General features: G+C 40.2%; 1 protein-coding gene across 2 annotated transcripts in view; it reads right to left on the bottom strand.

Moving 5' to 3' along the window:
* Positions 1-23,777, bottom strand: part of SVEP1 (sushi, von Willebrand factor type A, EGF and pentraxin domain containing 1) — a 456,592-nt gene that overhangs the window by 253,786 nt on the left and 179,029 nt on the right. For both annotated transcript variants that reach the window (XM_068234340.1, XM_068234341.1), the window contains 3 exons: positions 18,389-18,583; positions 15,551-15,672; positions 6,311-6,419 (listed from right to left, as the gene is read on the bottom strand). In XM_068234340.1, the coding sequence (XP_068090441.1) occupies positions 6,311-6,419; positions 15,551-15,672; positions 18,389-18,583 (426 nt within the window). The remainder of the gene's footprint in view (positions 1-6,310; positions 6,420-15,550; positions 15,673-18,388; positions 18,584-23,777) is intronic.

The raw sequence follows: 23,777 nt of genomic DNA, 5'->3' as shown, positions 1-23,777 counted from the left end.
TGTATTCATGAAATTGTATACACTATGAGAGGTGTGTTCTTGCTTCACACAGTTAATATAACAGCTGAATGTGGGACAGAGATCACAAGTAACACCAAATAGGAAGTAACAAGCATGGGTGGAACAGACGTCAGACAGCAGGGGTAGAGCCAGTGGAGAACCTTATGTATGTGGTGGTAATGCCCGTTCTCACACAGGGAGAGGGTGCACATGCAAGATATTTGCCACTGCTAATAGGTTCATTTCGGTGGATATTCTGACTACAAAAGAGCAGAAAAATGTATCTTCAAGCAGTAAAAGCTTCCATCCCTACAGAAGCACATGAAAAAAACATTTTGGATGAAGACTGTGTACACCAAATGAGTCTTGAAACTCATAGCAATTTGTTCAAATGTGTAACAGGTCTTCGGAAGACCCCTGGACACATTAGCCATGTTTAGGTGTGTGGGTAAATGCTCCATTATAGGGACTGGATAGCTACATAAAACTTTGCCTTTGTCTGAAGAACTCCAGTGCCCACCAACTGAGGGTCAAAGTACTTTGCATGGAGAAAGGAAACTGCTATCTGGCCTTTCAAGGCACTACCTATTGTTGACAGTCACAGTAAGCTGGCAACCAGAGCTGAAGGATCCCCCACACTCACAGCATCTTTCTTTGCTCATTGCCATCTACTATGACTGTGGAGTGGGGGGAAGGTTTTTTTTTTCCCATTGCAACTGCAAACTGAAAACAAACATATGTCTGTTTTCTATAATGTAAGAAGACTATTCGAGATGATAAAAAGCTGTCTATTTTTCAAAGTAAAAACATAGCTGAAAATAGTTTCAAACTGCTTTAGGCAGGTCTTTAGCTACTATATAAGACATGCATGAGAGGCAGCTGAAAAGCAGTCATGAATCATTTGATAATACTGAGTAAGATCATTTATGTGCAGTTCCACACACAGGCACCTATATATGCACACAATTAGGCACTAATTCATGCACAACTTTTCTCAAGGGTACTTATTGTTTTTGAATTATGACATAAAGTACAGTTAGCAAAAATGTTAATGTATGAGATAAAAGAGGCAATAAAAGGAACAAATGAAGTTTAATGAATCAATCCCTCAGTTACTTGTTAAATTCTAAGGGAGTTGAAGTCTGCTTTGTTGTGTAACCTGCTTTGGTATGCCAAGACAAATAGCGAATTCTAAACTCTCTTTAGTAATGTGGTTCCCTTGCGATTGTCACTGCAACAATATAATATGTTTCTCTGTTATGCTATTAATAATATATTAAGGTTGCAGATGAAAGGATATATTTTAATGGATCTGTAGCCTACTTTTCTATCCACATAATTTAAGAAGATGAAGGCTCAGTTAGCATTTTACAGCGAAACAGTGTCGTAGCTAAGGAGCTGTGGGCCCCAGTGCAAGTTTTACATTGGGGCCCCCCGAGCACTCTATACATAACAATTGATACGGTGCACCAAAACCTGCCAAGGACAACAACAGTGTCTGAGCTGCAAGAAGGGGGCGGAGAACAGCTTGTTAATGATTACCACTATTCAAAGCATCTATAGAAGTGATTATTACCAGCACAGGACCAATAGAGAGCTAATACTGTGGTTGAGCAAGGGCCCGGATGCGCCGCAAGCTCTGCACCCCCTATTGCTATGCCACTACAGCTAAAAATGATGAACCAATACTACTTTATATACCTTTTCTATCCCCTAATTTCTTTAGTGAAAACCTGTTCATTAAATTGTAATGTTTTAAATTAATATATTCATGTTTGTTATGCAAACCTATACTTATGTATATGTTGAACTAGGAGTTATGTTTTCTTTTAAAGGAACCCAAAGGTGAAAATAAACCAGTGAGATGACAATTGTATCTAGCCTTCTACTCCTGAAAATTATTTTCTTTTGCAATCCCACAGTTCTATTTTTAAAAGCTAAAACAGTTTAATGTTGTTTCTCATATCTCACATGAATGATAGTCTTTCACACAGTGGCCCAAATGCAATTACTTTTTTCTCCTGAGTTTTCTCCAAGGTGCTATTTTTACAATCCGTCATAAAATGCCTTTTAAGCCACCAGGAAGCAAAAATACACCGAATAATGTTGATAGTACTTTTTCAACTACCTTTGGTATTTTTTCAATTACAAAGTGCTGAAAAGTTATTTTAAACAGATGACTAAAGATTATCTCCTAGGAGAAACCTTAGGAGAAAAGGTTAATTGCATATGGCCCAGTGTCCCGTATGCAATTCATTTTTTCTCCTGAGTTTTCTCCTAGGTTATATTTTTAAATTTGATATTTGTAAGCCACTAGCAAGCAAGAAAATACGCAAAATAATTTTCATAGTACTGTTTCACCTACTTTTTGGGACTTTTTGAGTAGAAAAGTGCTGAAAAGTTATTTTAAATCGAAGATGAAATATTATCTCCTAGGAGAAAACTGAGGTGAAAAAGTGAATTGCATATGGGCCCATCTTTTTATTCCAGAGCTATTTTATCTATCCCCTGCACTAGGAAACTATTCCCTGCAAGGCAACAATTTTGGGGCTGCAGTTACCTATCAGTGATGGTTACTATAGTCTGACTAGGCCCCTAGTGGAGAGAAACTGTCACTTGCACACCTGAATGGTTAACTCTTTCAGGCAGAAAAAGTAAAAAAGTAGCACCGTCTAATTGTTTGTATGCATAGCACTGTAAATACACATTTCTATGTCATCATGTCACCTTCGGTACACTTTAAGGTGGAAACATACTATTTTATAGATGAGAAATCAGTGTGTGTGTGAAAAAAAAAGATAATTTCTGTGATTGAACAGGCTGAGAATTAGTGACCACTATAGTTCTCATTCATTTTTAAAAAATGAACCAATTTTGTGGAAAAAATACCTTTCAGAAAAACTGCACACATTGCAGATCTTTCATTAGACATTGGCCAGGCTCAAATGTGAGTTAAAAAGATTTTATGTAGATTTTATGTAGGTGTAATGTCACCTGAACTGTGAGCAGACATTTGGTATGATATACATTTAAATATATAAACAGTCCTAGCTGCATAAATGGATCACTCACTGCAGAAGAAAACACTTTGAGCTGGTATACATGCTAACAGAGAATGTGGCCACATTTGCAAGGAGGTATACCGTAAATCAGCACGACTTGGGAAACAGAAATTATAGCTGAGTGTAGACCAGCATTGGGCAAACTACAGCCTGCAAGCGTGCGCTATAAATCTGGCCTGCCACCAGGTGGCCAGAATCCTGTCCTCTCTCCCTGCAGAGTCGGGAAGGTAACAGAGGGTTAACACTCAACTAATCACCGCTTCATGTGTCGGGTCTCCATGGCCACAGGGCATCACATAACATGTCATCAGGACGTGCCACCGTATTACACTGGCACATCCTGATGGCATGTCACGTGATGTCCTGTGGCCCTGGAGACCCGACGCAGGAAGCGGAGAATAAGGTGAGTGTTAACCCTGTGCTTCCTTCCACTTGCAACTCTGCAGGGAGGGGGGAGGAGGGAAAGTATTTCACAAAATTTTGTCCAATCCTGGTGTAGACTACACCGAAAAGGTCATTTTAATAACATCAAATTATAATTCAATTAGAAAAGAAAAGTATAATTAAGAAGTATACACTACCTTGGCTCCTGTCGCCATTTTTATTGGCATCAAATCCAGCAGTGATAAGTTAAAATGCCAATACAGGTAGTCCCCGGTTTACGAACGCCCGACTTACGAACGACCCGCTGATACGAACGCCCACCGACCTGCCGCAATGACGTCACGCAACCGGGGACTACCTCTTCTGCTGCCATTTTTAAAGCAGAGTAGGCACAGCAGAAGGCAGATAGAGGACATCTCACCTGTTCCACGGCGGTAGAAGGTCCCAGTGTGCTGCCCGGAAGCTGCATGGCCCGTCCTCTCTCTCCGTCCACTGTTCCCCGGCGGCTTCTTATGTGTCGCATAATGACGCAATCAGGAAAAGCCCCCTAGTGGCGGCGCCTCCTGATGCGTCATTATGCGACGTATGAGAAGCCGCCAGGGGGACAGTGGACGGAGAGAGAGGACGGGCCTGGTAGCACAGCTTCCAGGCAGCACGCTGGGACATCTACCGCCATGGAACAGGTGAGATGTCCCCTATCTGCCTTCCGCTGCGCCTACTCTGCTTTAAAAACGGGGGCAAAGGTGGCTGGCACAGCGTCCTGACTTAAGGACGGATTCAGGTTAATAACGAGCCGACAGTTCCTATCTCGTTCCTTTTCTAGTGAATTATCATTAAAATGCCAAAAATTTTAAAGTTTTGAGAAAATACATTTGTACATTCTGCTAATGTATTTTCACAAAAGCAACACAATTTTGAAAATATGTTCAAAAGTCACACAGAACAACTGCGGGTGGTTTGTTGTCTGACTGGATCAATAGTATTGCATAGAATCATGGGAGTTCTAATAAGGAGTGAAAGGAAATTACTTCCTCTTTATTTTCATCTTAGCAAGCAAAATTTGAATATGAATACGTTATTTTTGAGAACTAAAATTTGTGTTTTCGCGTTACTTTCTTAAATTAATTTGCAGTGACCATATTGCAAATATACAGTGTATTTTTTTCAAAATAGCATTTTCGATGCAAAAATTATTTTGGTGAAGATTTAAGCTCAACACTAAAATCCAGTAGCTGTAGATCATACAGTATCATGCAGAAGTGTGGAGGTGGGTATGGGGGACTGTCTGTCCTAATGGCCATTTTGCACCTCCGTAGAAGCTTCTTGGCAGCACAAAACGCCTGTTAACTCTGGCAGTCCCGCACACCCGCCATCACACTGCTGCACAATCCTGTATGATATGCATTTCCTGGATATGATGTGATCCAATAAGGCTTCTTTCTCATCGGAAGCTGAAGCGCACAGTTCAGCATCCCATGTGAAACAGGCCTAAAGCCTGGCAGATTTCAAAATACTGTTTGTGTTTACTTCTTAATGATACTAGTGTATTCCCTCAAGTCTTCTTGTGCTTGTGCTCAGCGGAAGATGTATTGGTGGAACCTACAGTGACACGACCCAATGAACGAGAGTTCCCCAATCGATTTTCCTACACGCAGGAACACATAGCGTCACACCACGGCACAAGATGGGCATGAACAAGAGTTCAAATATTGCGCCACTTTTCGTGGGAGTCATTGTGGATCTTAAAGATCCACCACGATGGTCATAATCGCCATGCATTGTAAAACGGCATTCATTTAATTGCGCACATGTACCCACATCACAAAGTCACGGAAACAATTGGTCACGCAAAAAAAAGCTAGTCACACGAAAACCTGCTTGAAAAATCGCATTGTGGCCGTGGGTACATAGCAAGTACATTGAGGCAGCTACAATCACTCCTCATGTGGACTTGTACAGCAACAAATCGCATCAAAAATCTGTTCCAATCTATCATGCTTGTTTATAGATCTTTTGGTGCATTGTAAATATTGTTTCTGCTAAGATCCCATGTAAATTTTCCTGATCACTCTGTCCCAAAGAATTCAATCAATTCAATGAATCAAAGACAATCACCAATGATGAAGTCAAAGGCTTGTAAGCTGCTCTTAAATATAGGAGTGATGTGACCGCTTTCCAGGCAATCAGAACGGAAAATATGAACGCTGGCATTAATGAGCACAAAGCAGGGAGCAGGTGCGGCCAATACCACTTATCTCTGCAGGGACAAATGGCTATTGACAAAGGCTTTGTAACCTGTGCAATTCATCATTCCCTCAAGAACGGACAGCTACTAATTGTCTAGTGAATTAATCTGGCTTCCATCCAGATCAAGCAGCAATTATTCCATCTCTATTGGAAGCATGGAGTAAGCAACAGATACAGATACAGTATATATACATATAGTATATACGTATTGCAATCCAATCCTGTAGTAATATTTGGTCCCTAAATGCAAAATTAAAATATAACTTTTATTGGTTATTCTAAAATTAAGGATGGACATATATAGCATCATTTGGACATAAATGAAGTGAGGTACATGTGTTGCGATGTTGAGATTCATATGTCTGCTCCACCTACAGTGACATAAGAGTACTGCATTCTGGTTGTTTGTTAATGTTGTGTCTCAATAAAGTTTTGTTGTTGTTCCTCTCACCATGAGGCTGTGTTAACACATGCATGAACACTAAGGGATCTGTATAAGACAGGCATGCAGATTCATATATATCACCAAAACCACTGTCATTATCCCGATCTTAGGGAAAAAGTGTATTAAAATGCAAACACAACACTGAATTATAAAAATATTATTTAAGATTCACCTATAGCAAACCCATTCTCATAGTCATAGTTGTATTCAAGACACTGTCTTTGATACTGGTCTTCCAGTCGGCAATCAATATCATCAACATCACTGCAAAACGAAGGTACCTGCAAAGAAGCACAAGCTTAATGTACTTGTTCAAATCCAGTAATGTATGGTATGATGTTCAGATTTCAATTGTCTATAGAAAATAATTAGCCATTCCACATAAGTAAACAGAAACATAGTAACATAGTTTGGTTGAAAAAAAACAAAAACATCTGCCCATCAAGTTCAACCAGAATGAAAACAAAAAAACAAAAAAGCCAATTAACCTTAAAGAGAATCTGTAAGAAAAAAAGAACCCCTGGGGGTACTTACCTTGGGAGCGTAAAGCCTCTGGATTTTTATGAGACTTCCTCTGTCCCTCCATTCCAGCACTAGCCGCCGAAAGTCTGCTGACAAGTATGTCATGGTGCTGTGCTCCAGGATCATAACAATTCTGTGTGAGCCTCTTGCAGCCACAGTAGCAGCATTCCTTCAAGCTCAGACAGAAAAAGCCAAGCCCAACTGGATCTGTTTTACTGCCCAGACACACAGTGTCTGAGCCTGTGCAGTAGAGAGGATCCGATCGGGCTCAGTTATTTCCGATCAGGCTCAGTTATTTCCGCCTGAACTCAAAAGCCGCTACTGAGCCTGCGCAAGGCTCACACAGGATTGTTATGATCCTGGAGCCATGGCAGATTTTCAGCGGCTAACAGTGCTGGACGCAGGGACGGAGGAGGCTGGAAGAAGCCTCATTAGGATCCACAGGCTTCCCCCTCCCGAGTTAAGTACCCGATAGGGGCACTTTTTTCCTTACAGATTGTCTTTAAAAAGGAAAAAAATCAAGCATCCAAGCACTGTTTAAATGCAGATATACCGGTACAGTTTTCCATAACTACTTCTTGAGGTAAGATATTCCAGATTTTAAAGGGATCCAAGCAGCTCTTGGCTTCAAATAGTTGCAAGGGCTGACATTGTTCAGAAGCTCAAACCCTGCTGTTTTAAAAGTGCTGTTATCCAGGCTAGGTGTGACATTCTTCAACTGTAACTGATGTTTTCTGTTTGAAGTACAATGGGGGTTTGTTTGTGGTCAATTAAGTCTAAAGAGGCAATTTCTTATATGTTTTCACCATCTCCTGCTCAGGGACCGCAGGTCCTTTGCGGTCGGACAAAGTGGCTAATTTAACTCTTAGATGTAAAAAAATGAGGTAAAATTAAAGTTTTTTTAAATAATAAACCACGTTTTTAGAATGCATTTTTTATTTGGTATAGAGCTGCCCTGGGTGTTAAAAATGATGCTCGGTTCACTTTAAACACTCTCACTGTGAAGGACCTCTTTCTAAATAGATGGCAAAAAATGTTTTCCTTCATATGCAGATCAAGTCCCTTTGTCCCTTCTATAACCATAGCAGAAATGGATTATGGTGAAATGGGGCCCTAGACAAGATAGAAGTTTTTGCCCACTGCTGATTATCACCTGTAAGAGGGCCCCTAGACACTCTCCAGGCCCATAGACTCTCTCCAGGCCCTATGCAACTACCTAGAATTGCCATATGGATGATCGAGCTCTGAACACTTAGGACAAAAAGCTCATCTGCCAAGCTTTTGTACTGCCTCCTGATGTATTAATACATGTTGATCAGGTCACCCCTCAGTTGCCTTTTTCCAAGCTCTATAATCCCAGTTTTTTTCTTGGTAAGTAAGATCTTCCATCCTCTGATTAATTTAGTTCCTCGTTTTTGTACCCATTCTAGAAGGCCAATGTCCTTTCTATAGTGTGGTGCCCACAACTGTATCCCATACTCCAGAGGAGGCCTCACAAGTGATTTATACAGAGGGAGTAGTGTACTAGCAGCTTAAGATTTTATTTTCAGTTTTATGCATTCTAAAATTGTATTTGCTTTAGCTACCACTGCTTGGCATTGTATACAATTATTTAACTTGTTATCCACCAGTATTACCAAGTCCTTCTCCAAGTCTGATGTTCCCAGCTGTATGCCATTTATTTGTATACAATGCTCTACCATTGGTACATCCAAGGTGCATGACTTTAATTTTATGAACATTTAATTTCATCTGCCATGTGCCTGCCTATATTGCCTTGTTGTCAATATCCTGTTGTAATATGTCACTACCCGTCTTAGTGTTGATAATTCTGCATAATTCTCAAACTTGCACATAAGATACACCATCTGGTCTATTTGAAATGACCAATCTCCCCTGGTGGGTTCGGTTACCATCTAAGTTAAGTAATTGTCTTGTAGTGTTGCATGAACAGATATCACCAGTCAGTGGACCTGGGATTACAGAGCCATCTCCTGAGATCTCCAGACATCTCCAGTGGGAATATAGTAACTAATCCAGCAAGCCTGGGCTGGGTTAACTAACAGAAGATCAGACCTATTCATATTTTAAGATAACTCTCTGTGTAGTATACTGGTTGGGGAGTTAAGATTTCATTAAGTAAAACCCCTTACAGATGGAACACAAGGTTAATGTCAGGATTTAGGGAGGAAAGGGGTTAGTTAAAGAGGAACTTAAGCCTAAACAAACATACTGTCATTAAGTTACATTAGTTATGTTAATTAAAATAGATAGATAATATAATCTCTTACCCACCCTGTTTTAAAAGAACAGACAAATGTTTGATTTCATGATGGCAGACATCTTTTTTGGTTGAAAGGACCTGACAGGGAGCATGAGACACAGTTCCAACTGTCCTGTGTGCTGATCACCCCTCCCAGTTGCTAGACAACGTGAATAACAACATAGGAAATCCCATCATGCTTTGCACAGCATCAGGGAAAAAAAGCCCGGGCAGTTTTCTTTGATGGGCGGAGCTTAGCTAAAAATGCTGCTAAAAATTATGCTTTGGTAAGAAAAACAAAGTTCTGATGCTGTGAAACTGTTAAAGAAACACCAAGCCTTTTCAGTTCTGCTGAGTAGATTTTTAGTCCGGAGGTTCACTTTAAGTTTCAGTTCAAAAATCAAATTAGGTACAAAGACCCATCATGATTTTTTAGGAAGCAGCAGTGTATATTTGACAGCAAATTAGAGAGGAATGACAACTTTTTTTTCTAGTATTGGCAATGCATTTAAAAGAATACAGTGGGATGCAAATGTTTGGGCAACCTTGTTAATTGTCATGATTTTCTGTATAAAACGTTGATTGTTATGATAAAAAAAATGTCAGTTAAATATATCATATAGGAGACACACACAGTGATATTTGAGAAGTAAAATTAAGTTTATTGGATTTACAGAAAGTGTGCAATAATAGTTTAAATAAAAATAGGCAGGTGCATAAATTTATCATTTTATTGATTCCAGAACCTTTAGAACTAATTATTGGAACTGAAATTGGCTTGGTAAGCTCAGCGACCCCTGACCTACATACACAGGTGAACCTAATTATGAGAAATAGTATTTAAGGGGGTCAATTGTAAGTTTCCCTACTCTTTTACTTTTCTCTAGTAGCAACATTGGGGTCTCAAAACAACTCTCAAATGCCCTGAAGACAAAGATTGTTCACCATCATGGTTTAGGGAAAGAATGCAGAAAGCTGTCTCAGATATTTCAGCTACCTGTTTCCACAGTTAGGAACATATTGAGGAAATGGAAGACCACAGGCTCAGTTCAAATTAAGGCTCAAAGCGGCACACCAAGAAAAATCTCGGATAGACAAAAGCGACGAATGGTGAGAACAGTTAGAGTCAACCCACTGACCAGCACAAAAGACCTGCAATATCATCTTGTTGCAGATGGAGTCACCGTGCATCGTTCAATCATTCGGCACACTTTACACAAGGAGATGCTGTATGCGAGAGTGATGCAGAGGTAGCCTTTTCTCCACCCACAGAACAAACAGAGCTGCTTGAGGTATGCTAAAGCAAATTTGGACAAGCCAGCTCCATTTTGGACTAAGGTGCTGTGGACTGATGAAACTAAAATTTGGCATAACAAGGGGCAATATGCATGGAGGAAAAACAACACAGCATTCCAAGAAAAACACCTGCTACCTACAGTAAAATATGGTGGTGGTTCCATCATGCTGTGGGACTGTGTGGCCAGGGCAGGGACTGGGAATCTTGTCATAGTTGAGGGAAGCATGGATTCCACTCAGTATCAGCAGATTCTGGAGACCAATGTCCAGAAATCAGTGACAAAGCTGAAGCTGCGCCGGGGCTGGATCTTTCAACAAGACAACAACCCTAAACACTGCTCAGAATCCACTAACAAGTACAGCGTTTTGAAATGGCTATCTCAGTCCCCAGACCTGAATATAATTGAAAATTTGCGGTGTGAGATAAAAAGAGCTGTCCATGCTCGAAAGCCATCAAACCTGAATGAACTAGAGATGTTTTGCAAATAGGAATTATCCAAAATAGCTTCAACCATAATCCAGACTCTCATTGGAACCTACAGGAAGCGTTTAGAGGCTGTCATTTTTGCAAAAGGAGGATCTACTAAATATTGATTTCATTTCTATTTTTGTGGTGCCCAAATTTATGCACCTGCCTAATTTTGTTTAAACAATTATTACACACTTTGTGTAAATCTAATAAACTTAATTTCACTTCTCAAATATCACTGTGTGTGTCTCCTATATGATATATTTAACTGACATTTTTTCTTGTAACAACCAACGATTTAGACAGGAAAATCATGAGCATTAACAAGGTTGCCCAAACTTTCGCATCCCATTGTACAAAGTATAGTACCGGGTAAGAAAAATAGGTACAGAGAACCTGAAGAAAATGGGCCCGGTGCTTCTTTCTCCCATATGCTCCCCCTTCTCAGTCAAAGGGAACTTGCAGTGAGATGAAAGTGGAGTCTGCAATCTTTATTCCCTTATTAACAATACCAGTTGCCTGGTTGTCCTGCTGACCTTTTGCCTTTAGCGATTTGTAGTCACGCACACTTGCAACAAGCAAGCAGCCAGTGGAGTCACACCAGAGTCAAAGCATCTGCTCTGCATGCTCATTCTGGGTCAGTCATTTAAAGTGTTAGAGGCAGAGTGTCAACACAGAAGTCAGGCAGCTGGCATTGTTTATTCAAGAATGGAGATGGCAACCTCTGCATTTCTTTCACTTTAGGTTGCCTTCAAAGTCAATGGGAATTAACAGAAGGGACCGGGAGAGACGCAGGAAGGCTCTATAGACCCAGAGCCTTCTCTCTCCTTAGGTAAGTATCTGGCTGTTTTTTTTTGTTCATCGATTCCCGTTGACTTTAAGCACGGGTATTTCTACAGGTTACTTTACAAATGACTACCGTAGTTTCTGCCTCTGAGATTATGCATGCCAAAGACTGCCGAAGACTCAGTCTACACACTTTTCAAAAAAACCCAAAATATGAGCCCACCAAGTGCGCTATATTTACATGGCTAGGCTATCAACACATTGGTTCATTTCAATAATGTATTGCCAGTTTAAGTGAGGATTATATCATTGAGTACAATAGCAACACTTTTTCAAATCCAATTTTTAGTTGTTTTACATATTAACAATAACAAATCTGAGCACATTAGACTGTAACATTTTCTATCATGTAAATGCTTTCGCTCTATCGGTTTCTCTACTTTTAAATCAGTTTAAAGACTTCATGGCGTTACAGATGCCAGAATAATAGCGAGTAATTTCCACAAGCCGCTTGACAAGATTTTTGCTGCTTATTAATGAAACAGACCTGCCTTAAATTCCTCGCTAAGTTGATTAGTTTTTAAGCACAGTGCTTAAACGGAATTGTGACTGAAATGTGGCTGTTACACTGTCATCAGAAATCAGTGTATTACCATTGAAGTGATAAGCCTTCTCTAATTTTCTTTATTCAAGGCTAGCCCAGAGGCAATACTAAAAGCTTCACAATGCGGAAGCAAAATGTAAGCAAAACTTAAATTGAAGCGCCTGCAGGTATACAAAATCCTATGATGTGCTCTTCAGTACTTAAAGTGCTAATGATTAATAAAACTGGGTAAACTCCTATAAAGCTTAATTCTGTAGAGAAAAGAATGTGAGCATAAAACTGGTAAACATAGCTGATAAATCTCTGAGAACATTCTAGAAACAAATGGGACAGAGAGCCACTGTTTGGCAGTCTGTTCTACTCTATGGATATGGGAGGGGGACGAATGAAAGAAGCAAGGGCTCCATTAGAAGAACAATGAAATAGTGGAAGTGTTGATGACATATCACCCATTAGTTGGGCATCAAGGATAAACAAATGTTTCAATGTACCTGTAAAATGAAGCTTCTGCAGCTAATCCTTTTTTAAAAATGTGGCCATATTACCTGATGCAGCCAGTTTATCATTGTCTTGGTGTTGACACTGCTAGGGGGTGGGCATAGACAGGGCTATTGGAGGAGATTGTAGCCTATAGCTTTTGAAGTCTGTGCTACATGAAATCGATGATTGAGGGTCACCTAACATTAAAAGTATTTTTTAAACAACAGCTAAACATGGTACTTCAAGGAAAATAATTTGTGCCTGGAATTGGGCTTTATAGCGTGTATAAGCAAAGCAATATTCATTACTGACAGATGGAAATGGATTTGTCATGCCTTCATCAGTCAATTAAAGTGAACCTGAAGGGGAAAAAAATACCCAAGAAAACCAAGTACTTCCGAGGAGACCTGAAAATGCAACCAGCAGGAGATTTCAATGGGGGAACAGAAGTGGAATGAGGGGATGCAGAGAGTAACAGGAAGGCTCTGAGGTTTCCAGAGCTTTCCCGCCTCGTAGGTGAGCATTTACATTTTTTTGTTTTAGGAGGTTAAAAATGTTGTTTAAAGAAAACTTGTACTGAAAGAAATATGACAGATGTAATTTATGACTTCCTTCTAAAAATGCTGTTTGCTTGGCTGGCTATGCTGATCTTTCTCTTTAATGTTTAAGACACTATACTTACCTCTCTGTTTAAAAAGACAGCAGAATGTCCCTTTACAAATAAGGGGTGATTATTGCCAGTAACTGTGAAAATTCCTCTCATGTGCTGTTATTGAGTCTTGTCTGTTCCTTCTCAAGTTGGCTCCAGGAGCGGAAGATGCTTGAAATGTCAAAAACGACTTTGTCCAGCAGTATTTGCAAGACTGTGGTTCCTGACACATTTGTACGCCTTGGTTGTTAGTGTTATTTGTGAGGGTGAAGTTATTTAAATCACCACTGATGTACCTAATCTTGTCCCTGTCATTTCACACTACGGAGAGAGCATAGGACAGGAGAGACGTGACAAGGGAAATCCAGCTGCACCAGTGTGACAGGAAGTGGAAGTGACATCAGTGAGGAAGAAGCTCCTTGACACCGTCACATGAGAAATGGGGGGGTGGGGGGGGATTAGCTGTCACATCCTGGTCCACTTTGCTGGAATTAAAAACAGATGAGGGCCAGGCTGTATCAAACATAAACTGTCCAAACTATGAATAAAATAATGTGCAATACATTTACTGTGGGAGAGGATAGGAGTACTTAATGTATACAATTTATCTGCTTTGGAGTGTTCTGGAATATTTACATTTTCATTTTACTTAAAGCGGAATATAACCCTGCATTTCAATTTTGCTCTAAAACATTATTTACAGCATCAGTGTTCTCCCTAGGCTCTTTTAGCCGGGTGCTCCACCCGGCTAGTTTTGGTGACCACCCGGCTGTCATCGGCTCACCTCCTCCTATGCTGTAAGCAGAGTTGCTCACAGAAGCACTGGCCCTGTATTCTCATCTGGCCCCACTTGGCTACTTTTTCATGCCACCCGGCTACTATTTCATGCCACCCGGCTGGAAAAATTTTCTGGGGAGAACACTGAGCATATTATATGCAACCAGCATTTTTTTTTACTAGACCAGCATTGGAAGGGTCACACACAGAGCTTTAAAGTTTCGTGGAGAGACATGCTGCCGCAGCCGAAGTTTAGATAGATACATTTAAGTAAACACAATGTAACAAGTAAGGAATGTGACTCACTCTCGCTCTGTGTCCGGGAGCTCCTGCACAGTCAGAGTGTGTGTCACATTCACCACTTGTTACATTGTGTTTACTTAAATGTATCTATCTAAACTTCGGCTGCGGCAGCATGTCTCTCCACGGAACTTTAAACCTCTGTGTGTAACCCTTTTAATGCTGGTCTAGTAAAAAACAAAATTCTGGTTGCATATAATATGCTGTAAATAATGTTTTAGAGCTAAGTTGAAATGCAGGGTTATATTCCGCTTTAATCTTGGGCATAACAGTACAGCTCAGGTATTCCAACTCTACACCAACTCCACTAGCTACCAGTATGGCTCAGACCCTCCTGGGTGACAGGATCAAATCTCACCCAGGAAAATATCTGCATGGAGTGTTTATGTTATCCATGTGTTTGCATGATACCTTTGAGCATTGTAATTTCCTCCCAAATCCCAAAAACACACTCATAACTTAATAGGTTTCTCCTAAAAAAACTGGCCATAGACTAAGGTAGCAACAGACTATTTTCAGTATGTGGCAGGAATGATATTGTCAGCTCCTTTGAGGAAATGTTAATGTTCTGTAAAGTGCTGCAGAACATGTCAGCACTATAAATCACATACAAATAAATTTAAAAATTAATTATAATTATAATAATACTGACGTTAAAAGACTTGGTTCAACATCCAAACAAGTACCATTTCTTAAAAGACAGTTGGTAATTGCATTAGGCTTAGTACAGGTTTCCTTTAAAGGAACCTGAAATCTGAGTGATATGGAGGCTGCCATATTTATTTTAAACAACACCAGTTGCCTGGCAGTCTTTCTGCTCATTCTGGCATCTGTAATGTCACTATAAAATACCTGAAACAGGCATGCAGCTAATCTTTTCAGAATTTTGTCCCAAACACCTGATCCATTTGCTTGTTCATAGTCTATAGCCAAAAGTATTAGAGGCTGAACAGCAGGACAGACGGACAATTGATATTGTTTAAAATTAAATAAATATGTCAGCTTCCACATACCTCTCACTTCAGGTTCCCTTTAATTTTAGCAATACAGTACTCCAAGATTATTATAGGAATATTTTTAATAATCATTCATAAACTGTGTTATAAAATGGCCTCTATAACATCACAATTGATGTAAGATTTTGATGTTTGCCACAGCCTGTTTGCTCCCATCTGGAGGAGCCTTTGTGCTTTAAACATAAAATATGCAGAATCAATGACATCAATCCAATACACAAAACATTTTTACTAAATATCACCAACATACCATTTTACCTAGTGACGTCTGAAAGGCATCTGCAAAGTTTTTCAGCAAGCTGGTGTCATCGCATCGTGTTGCCTTATACAGCATTTCAAAGGATTTAAATCCATGATTTGCAAACCGCTTCACTGGAAATTATAATCATAAATGTAAAAGGTTATTTAGTCAGTGGCAAAATTCAACAGCTGAGGATTACACACATCTTGTTCAAAAATAATATTATATCTGGGTTCCAGCTCTCAAGAAATTCAGAGACATGACAATGGGAAAGGACTTGTTTGCATGCGCTTCTTTTTAAGTTCTGGATTAAATTACATATAACAGGTTGATTTGGTTTGCTGAAAAAGCTGCATTTTGCTGCTATTTGTCCTTTGTAAACAGTTAGAATTATTAACAGGATTACTTTAAGGACGCATCCAAGGAATTAAAAAAAAAAAGATCTACTTACCCGGTGCTTCATCCAGCCCCTGGCAGCCAATATGTCCCTCGCTGTAGCTCTGGTGTCCCCTCCATTGGAAATGCCGACCTCGCCAGGTCGGCATCTTCTGCGCCTGCATGAGCACGCAGCCGCGCCGCTCGCAATTGCCCTCACGTGGCCTGGAGCGTTCTGCGCCTAGTGCAGGTGCAGAAGATGGAAAATCTATGTGGACAATCCTGGGAATAAAGAGAACCTGTAAATCTCTCCTTCAACACCTACAAACAAGCCCTCAAAACTTACCTGGTCAACGATGCCTAGCCCAACTAAATGTTGCCTCAACTCTCTCTGCTGAGAACCTCTCAATGCAGCCCTCCTCCTTTTGTGTCACCACCCTCTCTTTCTAGACTGTAAGCCTTTGGCAGGGCCCTCTTTCCTTGTATATCATACTTGATTCTGGGTGCACTCTACTCAGAATAATGAAAACTTGTATTATTGGGACTCCAGTGTATGATCTGACATTGTATTATTACCTGTATTTCTTGTGTATTACCTGTATTGTGTTGTGTCGGTCACCCCTGTTATCCCTGTCTGTAATCTTATGCATTGCACAGCGCTGTGGTATGTGTTGGCACTATAAATCCAATAAATAATAAACTAATAATAAAATGTTTAAACAAAGATCAAAACAGGAATAACCAACCCCAATAAAAGAGGTAAAAAGAATTGGAATTTAAGCCAGCATTCATGTGCCAGCAAAAGCAACATTTTACCCGAGGAAAACTTTTCAAAGGAGAAAACATAAATACATGTCCAAGTTAACATCACTGAAAATCACGCACAGAACTGGCTAGCTGAACACGAGATAAAGTCACTTCCTGTTAACGCAATGCTGACATTTTATTTCCTTTTTTCAAACACTAAACTGATAAGAAACCAATTCCTTGTGCCTTAAAATCAATAAAGCTAAATTTAGTAATATCTATTTTTACGGAACATTTAGGACACAGTTTATGCGTTTCTCTATCATCATAAAGAGAAAAGCTAGAGCATCTTTCTCTAAGCATAACAAAATCCTACAGTAGTGGAGAGGGTTAATCTTATAGGAGCAACCCTCCGGCGTGTGACCATTTTCAGACAGTAGACAAAGGCCATTTTTATTTGGAGAATGAGTTGCCACCTATTATAAGCTGCTGTACCTTTTTCATCTTAATACCATATATTCCGGCGTATAAGACGACTGGGCGTATAAGAAGACCCCCCGACTTTTCCAGTTAAAATATAGAGTTTGGGATACACTCGCCGTATAAGACTACCCCTCATCCAACGCACATCAATTTAAATAAAAAAACAAAAACATCATACTGGTAATATGTATGAACAGATACTGGTGCTGTACTGTATGTGGTACCCAGTATATAACAGTATATAGGCGATTGACTGGTTGGATTGGTAAACTCTCCCTCTCCCTGAGTATGGAAGAATAGATTGTGCTGTGCCCATAAAACACGCCTTTTCCACCCTCCTAAACCACCCCTGTATCCTATTTCCCTCCTTCTCTGCCTCTCATGTGCGCCTGCGCTACTTCACTACAGTCCTCAGCAGTGAATCTGAGGGGCGGTAACAGGATAAGGTGTATCACCCAGCATTAACGACACCCGGCGTATAAGACGACCCCTGACTTCTCAGAAGATTTGGGTTAAGGGTTAAAAAGTAGTGTCATATGCCAGAATATACAGTACTTGCCATATTGTGTACGTATTCCTGTGCACAGCACATATGTGTAAAAGGGTGAATAGTCTGCTGACCACAAAACACCAGTACACTCGCAACATAATTTGGATTGCGGCGTCTGATTTAGGCCCAAGCCCAAATGTCCAGCGGCTTTTTTTAGTTTTTTTTAGAGCATTTGCACTTATGTTAAAGTCAGTGAGAGCATACGAAAATTGCATAATAAACCCAGGGCTGTGTTTTTTTTGTTTTTTCTTCTAATATCTGTTTCAACAAATCATCAGAAAAATGCCAGCAAAAATGAACAAATGCTTGAAAATCACACTGAAACACATGAAAAAAATGCTTTGGTATAAACACAAAAAAATCATAATCACATTGTAGTGTGTTTACAATCCCCATTTGCAGTGGAAAACAAGCCTTACATTTGATTTGTATTAGACTTTTTATTATTTTCCTTTTTTCTCATTCTTTTTATTATGTCTCTTTCTTTCCGTTTCATCTTTTGAGCCTACGATTTATTTATCAATTAAGAGATGTTGGTAACAGAAGAAGGAGGAGCCTAGAGGTGAAATTGGCAGTTGTGGCATGTGGGTACACTGGACAGCGACCTGGTTACTAGCTCTTTAGAATGATAACATCTATCCCTGCTTTGTTAGTCAAACTACAGTTGTCTTAAAAATAAAATGACTACTTACCAGAACAGTCAGGCCAGTCTGTTGATTGAGGCGGTTTCCACAGGCCATCTTGGAAATTGCAGTAAAAATTTCGAACAGAACCTTCTGCAACTTCATAGCCTTCCCTGCACTGTATTGTGCAATTAATGCCTTCAGTGTCCTTGGAGCAGACAAATTCTCCATTCTGTGGAGTGGACGGTACCTCACAAGGGGAACCTACAGAATAAAACCAGATTATGAAATTATTGGTCAGTAGAAATATTATTGGATGGTTCTCCACATGGGAAAATCCTTCATGACTGAAAACCAGGTTTTATGAATAAACAGTAAACAAACATTCTGCAGAGCTGCACCTGACAGGTCTAAAGATGTCACCACCTGTGATAAATTTCAAAATGCAGATCAGAGTAAGGAAAGATTTTACTATAAGCAAACCCTGACTAAATAATTTATAAGTGAATATTGAAAAAAGAAATAAGCAATTTTGTTAGTTTTCTTCTATTGTTAAAATATTAAAATATTGTGCTTCCCCGCAGTCCAGTAATATGAATCAATGTTTTGGATCGATCTAACCATGTATAGTCCACAGTCCTCCAGATCAGATACAATCAACTGCTACAGGTCTCCCAATTGAACTTCACCTCAGAAAAAAACGTATAACAACTTCATTGCGTAACCTGCAAACATTGTCCAATAGGAAAAAACACCACCGCCACTACGAGAGAAATCCATGTGCAAATAAGCTCGTTTCGTCTCATGACTCATCAGGGGCTAGGCCCTGATGAGTCATGAGATGAAATGCGTAGGGTGTGGCTTAATGGAGGTGTTCCCAGTGCTTGCTGAATGAGGAGATATCCTTGGACTTGATAAGCGTGTTTTTATGTGGCAAATTTTGGCAGATTTAAACTAAAGCGTTGTGTGATAACCCATGATGGGAGAAAGTGAAGCAGTGAAGAATGGTATTGCCAGAGACCATGCAAACAAGCTGATTTTGATGTCTGTGAGTTTGGCAGCCTGGTTTTCAGGTGAGCACGGTCCTTGCTGGTGCAGGGCACTGCTTATGGAAAGTAAGTGGTGATCATATAAAAATACAGTGCATATATTCACAGCCTATATGGTGGTGGATGCCAGTGATTAGAGTGGAAACTGATAGCCTGCGCAATGAAGGCTGTTCTTATCCTCAGTTTCAGTGTATATGTATAAGGAGTATCAACCAGGAAGTGTCCAGGACAAACAGATTGCCAGTGAGGATATATACGCCTGTGGTGCTGTCTGTGGGTCAGGGCAGCTGCCATAGAAGGTGAGAGCCGTCCCTATAGGTGGTGAAACACAGCAATTGCGGTGGAACCTTTAAAACTTTGCACGTGGATTTCTCTCATAGTGGCGGTGGTGTTTTTTTCTACTGGACAATGTTTGCAGGTTACTAATGAAGTTGTTATATGTTTTTTTCTGAGGTGGAGTTCAATTGGGAGAACTGCAGCGGTTGATTGTATCTGATCTGGAGGACTGTTGACTGTACATGGTTAGATCGATCCAAAAAATTGATTCATATTACTGGACTGCGGGGAAACGCAATATTTTAATTTCATTTTAAAGCGGACCCAAACCAAACATTTTTTTAATTAAAAATATTTAGTTGCACCACTCTGACACATACAAAGATAAATAAACACTCCTTCAAGCCTATGAGCATTTCAGTGCATGCTTTTCACCCTTCTCTTTTCATAACTAGGGTTATACTAGGGGCAGCCATTAGCAATTCCTCCATTGCCGGACACCATCTACTCCACCAGTTTGCCGGAAAAATCCTGGCAATTTGAAAGGAAGGGAGGGGTTCCTCCAATAAATGTAAAATATTTTAGATTTGTCATCATGCAGCTGAAAAAAGGCTGCTATTTATTATTATAATTTAGAAAATAGATTTTATTTCTGAAATCTTGTATTTTTAATTTGGGTCCACTTTAACTGTTATGTGGCATTAGCATATTGCAGCAAGCCTCATAGAACAAGAGAATCTAATAGATATTTGGAGGTGGATATTTGGGTACCAGTTCTCTTATATTGTTTTAATCTTCTCTTGTTATCTGGGTTGGCAGTGAGAAGAGTTTAAACTTACTTCCTGTAACTCTAATTGCTGCCACGAAGGACTGGAAGTGAGTTGAGATCTCTTGGTTAAGGTTTTACAGTTGCCTGGGTTCTTTTGGTGATATTTCAAAATGTGAGTAGAAATTTCCACAATGGGGACACAAACATTGGCAAAAAACTGACAGCGATTCTAGCCTTTCCCATTCTTTCTAAAACAAAAACATATGAGTTGGTCTTCAATGATTCCTTTAGGCACATGTGTTAGCTTATTAGAAGCGGTGTAACAACCATAAGGGGACACATTCTTGATAAACAGAGAAAGCCAACTTTGAAACTCAAAAGCACTGCACCTCTATGTTGGGATGAATGTGAACTAATTAATGGAAATAAAAAAGAGATTTCAGTTTTGTTAACATAGTTTAGTCTGTGTATCACTATTTAAGTATCACAGTTAAGAGATCTCTTCAGTTTACATGAACAGATTTGCACACAGGCCAGCTTCATTGCATCTCCATCTGAATTCTTCAAGGTGGCCAATAAAGGCATCAACAACAAGGGAAGGTCCCAATGCTGCAGGTTCCGGGAGAAAATAAAAAGGCAGATGAAATCTCAGCTCATCAAAAGAAAAAATTATAATTTTAGGTGGTGTGACACTTTAATACAACTTAGCAATGTCAGCATGGTCTCATAATAGTTGTCTAGTTTTATAGAAGTAGGATAGTGGGTTCAATTCAATGTGCAATGTCTGCATGGGTTTCTGCCAGATAATCTAGTATAGGATGTCCAACATGAGACCTCAGGATCATAATAGAAAGAGGAGATAGATGACATCAGGTGATCGGTGCGCACAGGGAGACTGGCTGCTGCCCCTTCCTAACTACCATGCACGTGATGATGGAATAGGGGATTGTGTTCTGACAGCTGTGTCTTCTATAAAACTGCACTGTCATTTCAACAGGAAATTAAGCTACAGGAGTCAGCTAGACAGCTATTTAACCACTTTAATCTATCTGAATAACTATAGTCATCCAGGTACAAGCTCCTAAAGTGTAACTGGACATGTATTCACATCCAGTGTTGCATGCGCCACTTATTCCCGGCAGCATTTTTGTGGTGGCGATAGGTGAAAGGGAACAAGTGTTCCCCAAGCCAATCGCAGTGCCTGGAATGAGTGATCATGACCCCAATCAGGGGCCATGTCCATTCATAATAACGAATGTAAAAGAAAATGTTAAAAGAAAAAAATGTAACACTTTCCGGTAACTCAGTATAGTGTTTATAGTGCCATCTAGTGGCCAAAAGTAAAATCACAGTATGGTATTTATTTTTTATTAACAATAATAAAATCATTCCCTTCTAAAAGCCCCTCCCCAGTTAACAAACAAACACTTGTAAAAATAATATTATTAATAATAATAATAATAATAATAACCGTTTTTTTTTTTTTTTAAATCCACAAATAGTTGCCTTAGGGACTCAGCTTTTTTTTTTTTAAATATGTAGGCCATGAGTATTTATTACTGTGATTTTAGTAAATAAGAACTTGTAATAGTTGACCGCACAAAAAAAGCCAGAAAAAATACACCTTTAAATAAATAATGTATTGTCGCCATAAATTGTACTAGGAACATAATTTAAATGTTTTGATAGCTGGGACAAACAGGCAAATACAATGAGTGTGTAATGCTGGGGGATTATACTTTCTGACCACCCAGCGCAACAAGGCTAAGTAGCTGAATAATGGAAGAGGCTACACAGAAGGACACAGGAATAATGAACAAGGGAGCAAGATTGCCCAGAGCAACTGCAGCTCCAGGTTGCCTATCAGGCTAGATACTATGTGATTAAATACATAACAGACGTAGTCGGTAAAAGGCTTGGGTCATACACGATAGATCAGATGGCAGTAATACAGAAGGGCTAGGCGAATCCGTAGTCAAGAGGCAGGCAAGGGTCAGAACACAGAACAATATACAATATTACAATAATACAAATACTGACTGACTAGAGTACATATTTATTGTGCTGATGCGCAATATATGAAATGCAGCACTCAAATAACTCACCAGCTAAAGCACAAGTAATGACAATTAACAAGACAGACAACAGACAGACAGACGAAATGCTTAGCCAATCTAGTCGCAGCTTCAGCGATGGCAACATTCACACTGAGATAGACAAGACTAACAGGCAGGAGCGTAACTAATGGCAACCGCTGCTATAGTTCATCCTCAAGAACAAGGCAAGAACAAGGCTAGAAGGAATACTTCCAGTCACCAGCATGGTGCTGGCAGAATCCAAACTATCAGAATCAGTAGGACTTTACTGACCCCCGCAGGTCAGCAAACGTCCAGCAGATATGAAAATACAGAGCAAGGCATTATACAATTTTACAATAACAACTTTCACAGCAAAGACCCAACGACAACTCAGAGAGCTGAACGCTATGTCGGGAAGGGTCTGAAATGGGAGGCAGACTTTTATATCGGCATCAGCCAATGGATGCAGGCATGCAAATTCCCACACAGCTGAATGGTAATTACGCAATCCTGAGCCAGCTTGATCACAAGCTGTCAGCTGAAAGACTCTCATAACAAATACATGCAATACTATGCAACGACATGCATGTAGGAAATCCAGGGATATCTGGCTGCAGTTCAACTGCAGCAAGCAATGGGACAAATCATGACATAATCCTGCTCTGCTCTGAACTGCAGAGTGATTGCAAATGACAATGAGACTTATTGCGAATGCGCAACCGAATGCAAGCAAATAAGTCAGAACTGCCTGGTTGCAGTCCCACTGCAACTGACAGAACATGCTACAGGAGAGATCCTGACAGGGTGGGTTTTATTTATAGTAGCATTGCTTATTTTAAGGCTGGTTTCACAGTGGGACGTTACAGGCGCACGTTAGAGCAGCCTGTAACGCAGCCCACTGCACAGTAATGAAAAATCAATGGGGCTGTTCACAGTGCCCATGTTGCGTTACATTGTAACGCTGCGTCACAAGACAACGTACTGCATGCAGTAATTTAGACGCGGCTGAGCCGCGTTAGACTGCTTGCACATGCTCAGTAATCTTCTGGAGGAGCGGAGAGCGGCCAGGCACATGGCTAATTAATATGCACTGCACGTTGTGACGTGCAGTGTTTACTTCCTGGAGCGGCCGCTCTGTGCGGCGATTGGCCAGCAGGACCACGTGATGCCGCATGCGCACAAGAGTGCGCATCACTGACGCCAGAGTGAGCTGCACAACGCGGCTCACTCTGACGTCCAGATCCAGCACCACCAGGCGTTCCGTTAGGGGGACGTTATGCGACCTT

The sequence above is a fragment of the Hyperolius riggenbachi genome, chromosome 1 (assembly GCF_040937935.1).
Source record: "Hyperolius riggenbachi isolate aHypRig1 chromosome 1, aHypRig1.pri, whole genome shotgun sequence".
NCBI lineage: Eukaryota > Metazoa > Chordata > Amphibia > Anura > Hyperoliidae > Hyperolius > Hyperolius riggenbachi.
This window is presented reverse-complemented; position numbering and strand designations above follow the sequence as displayed.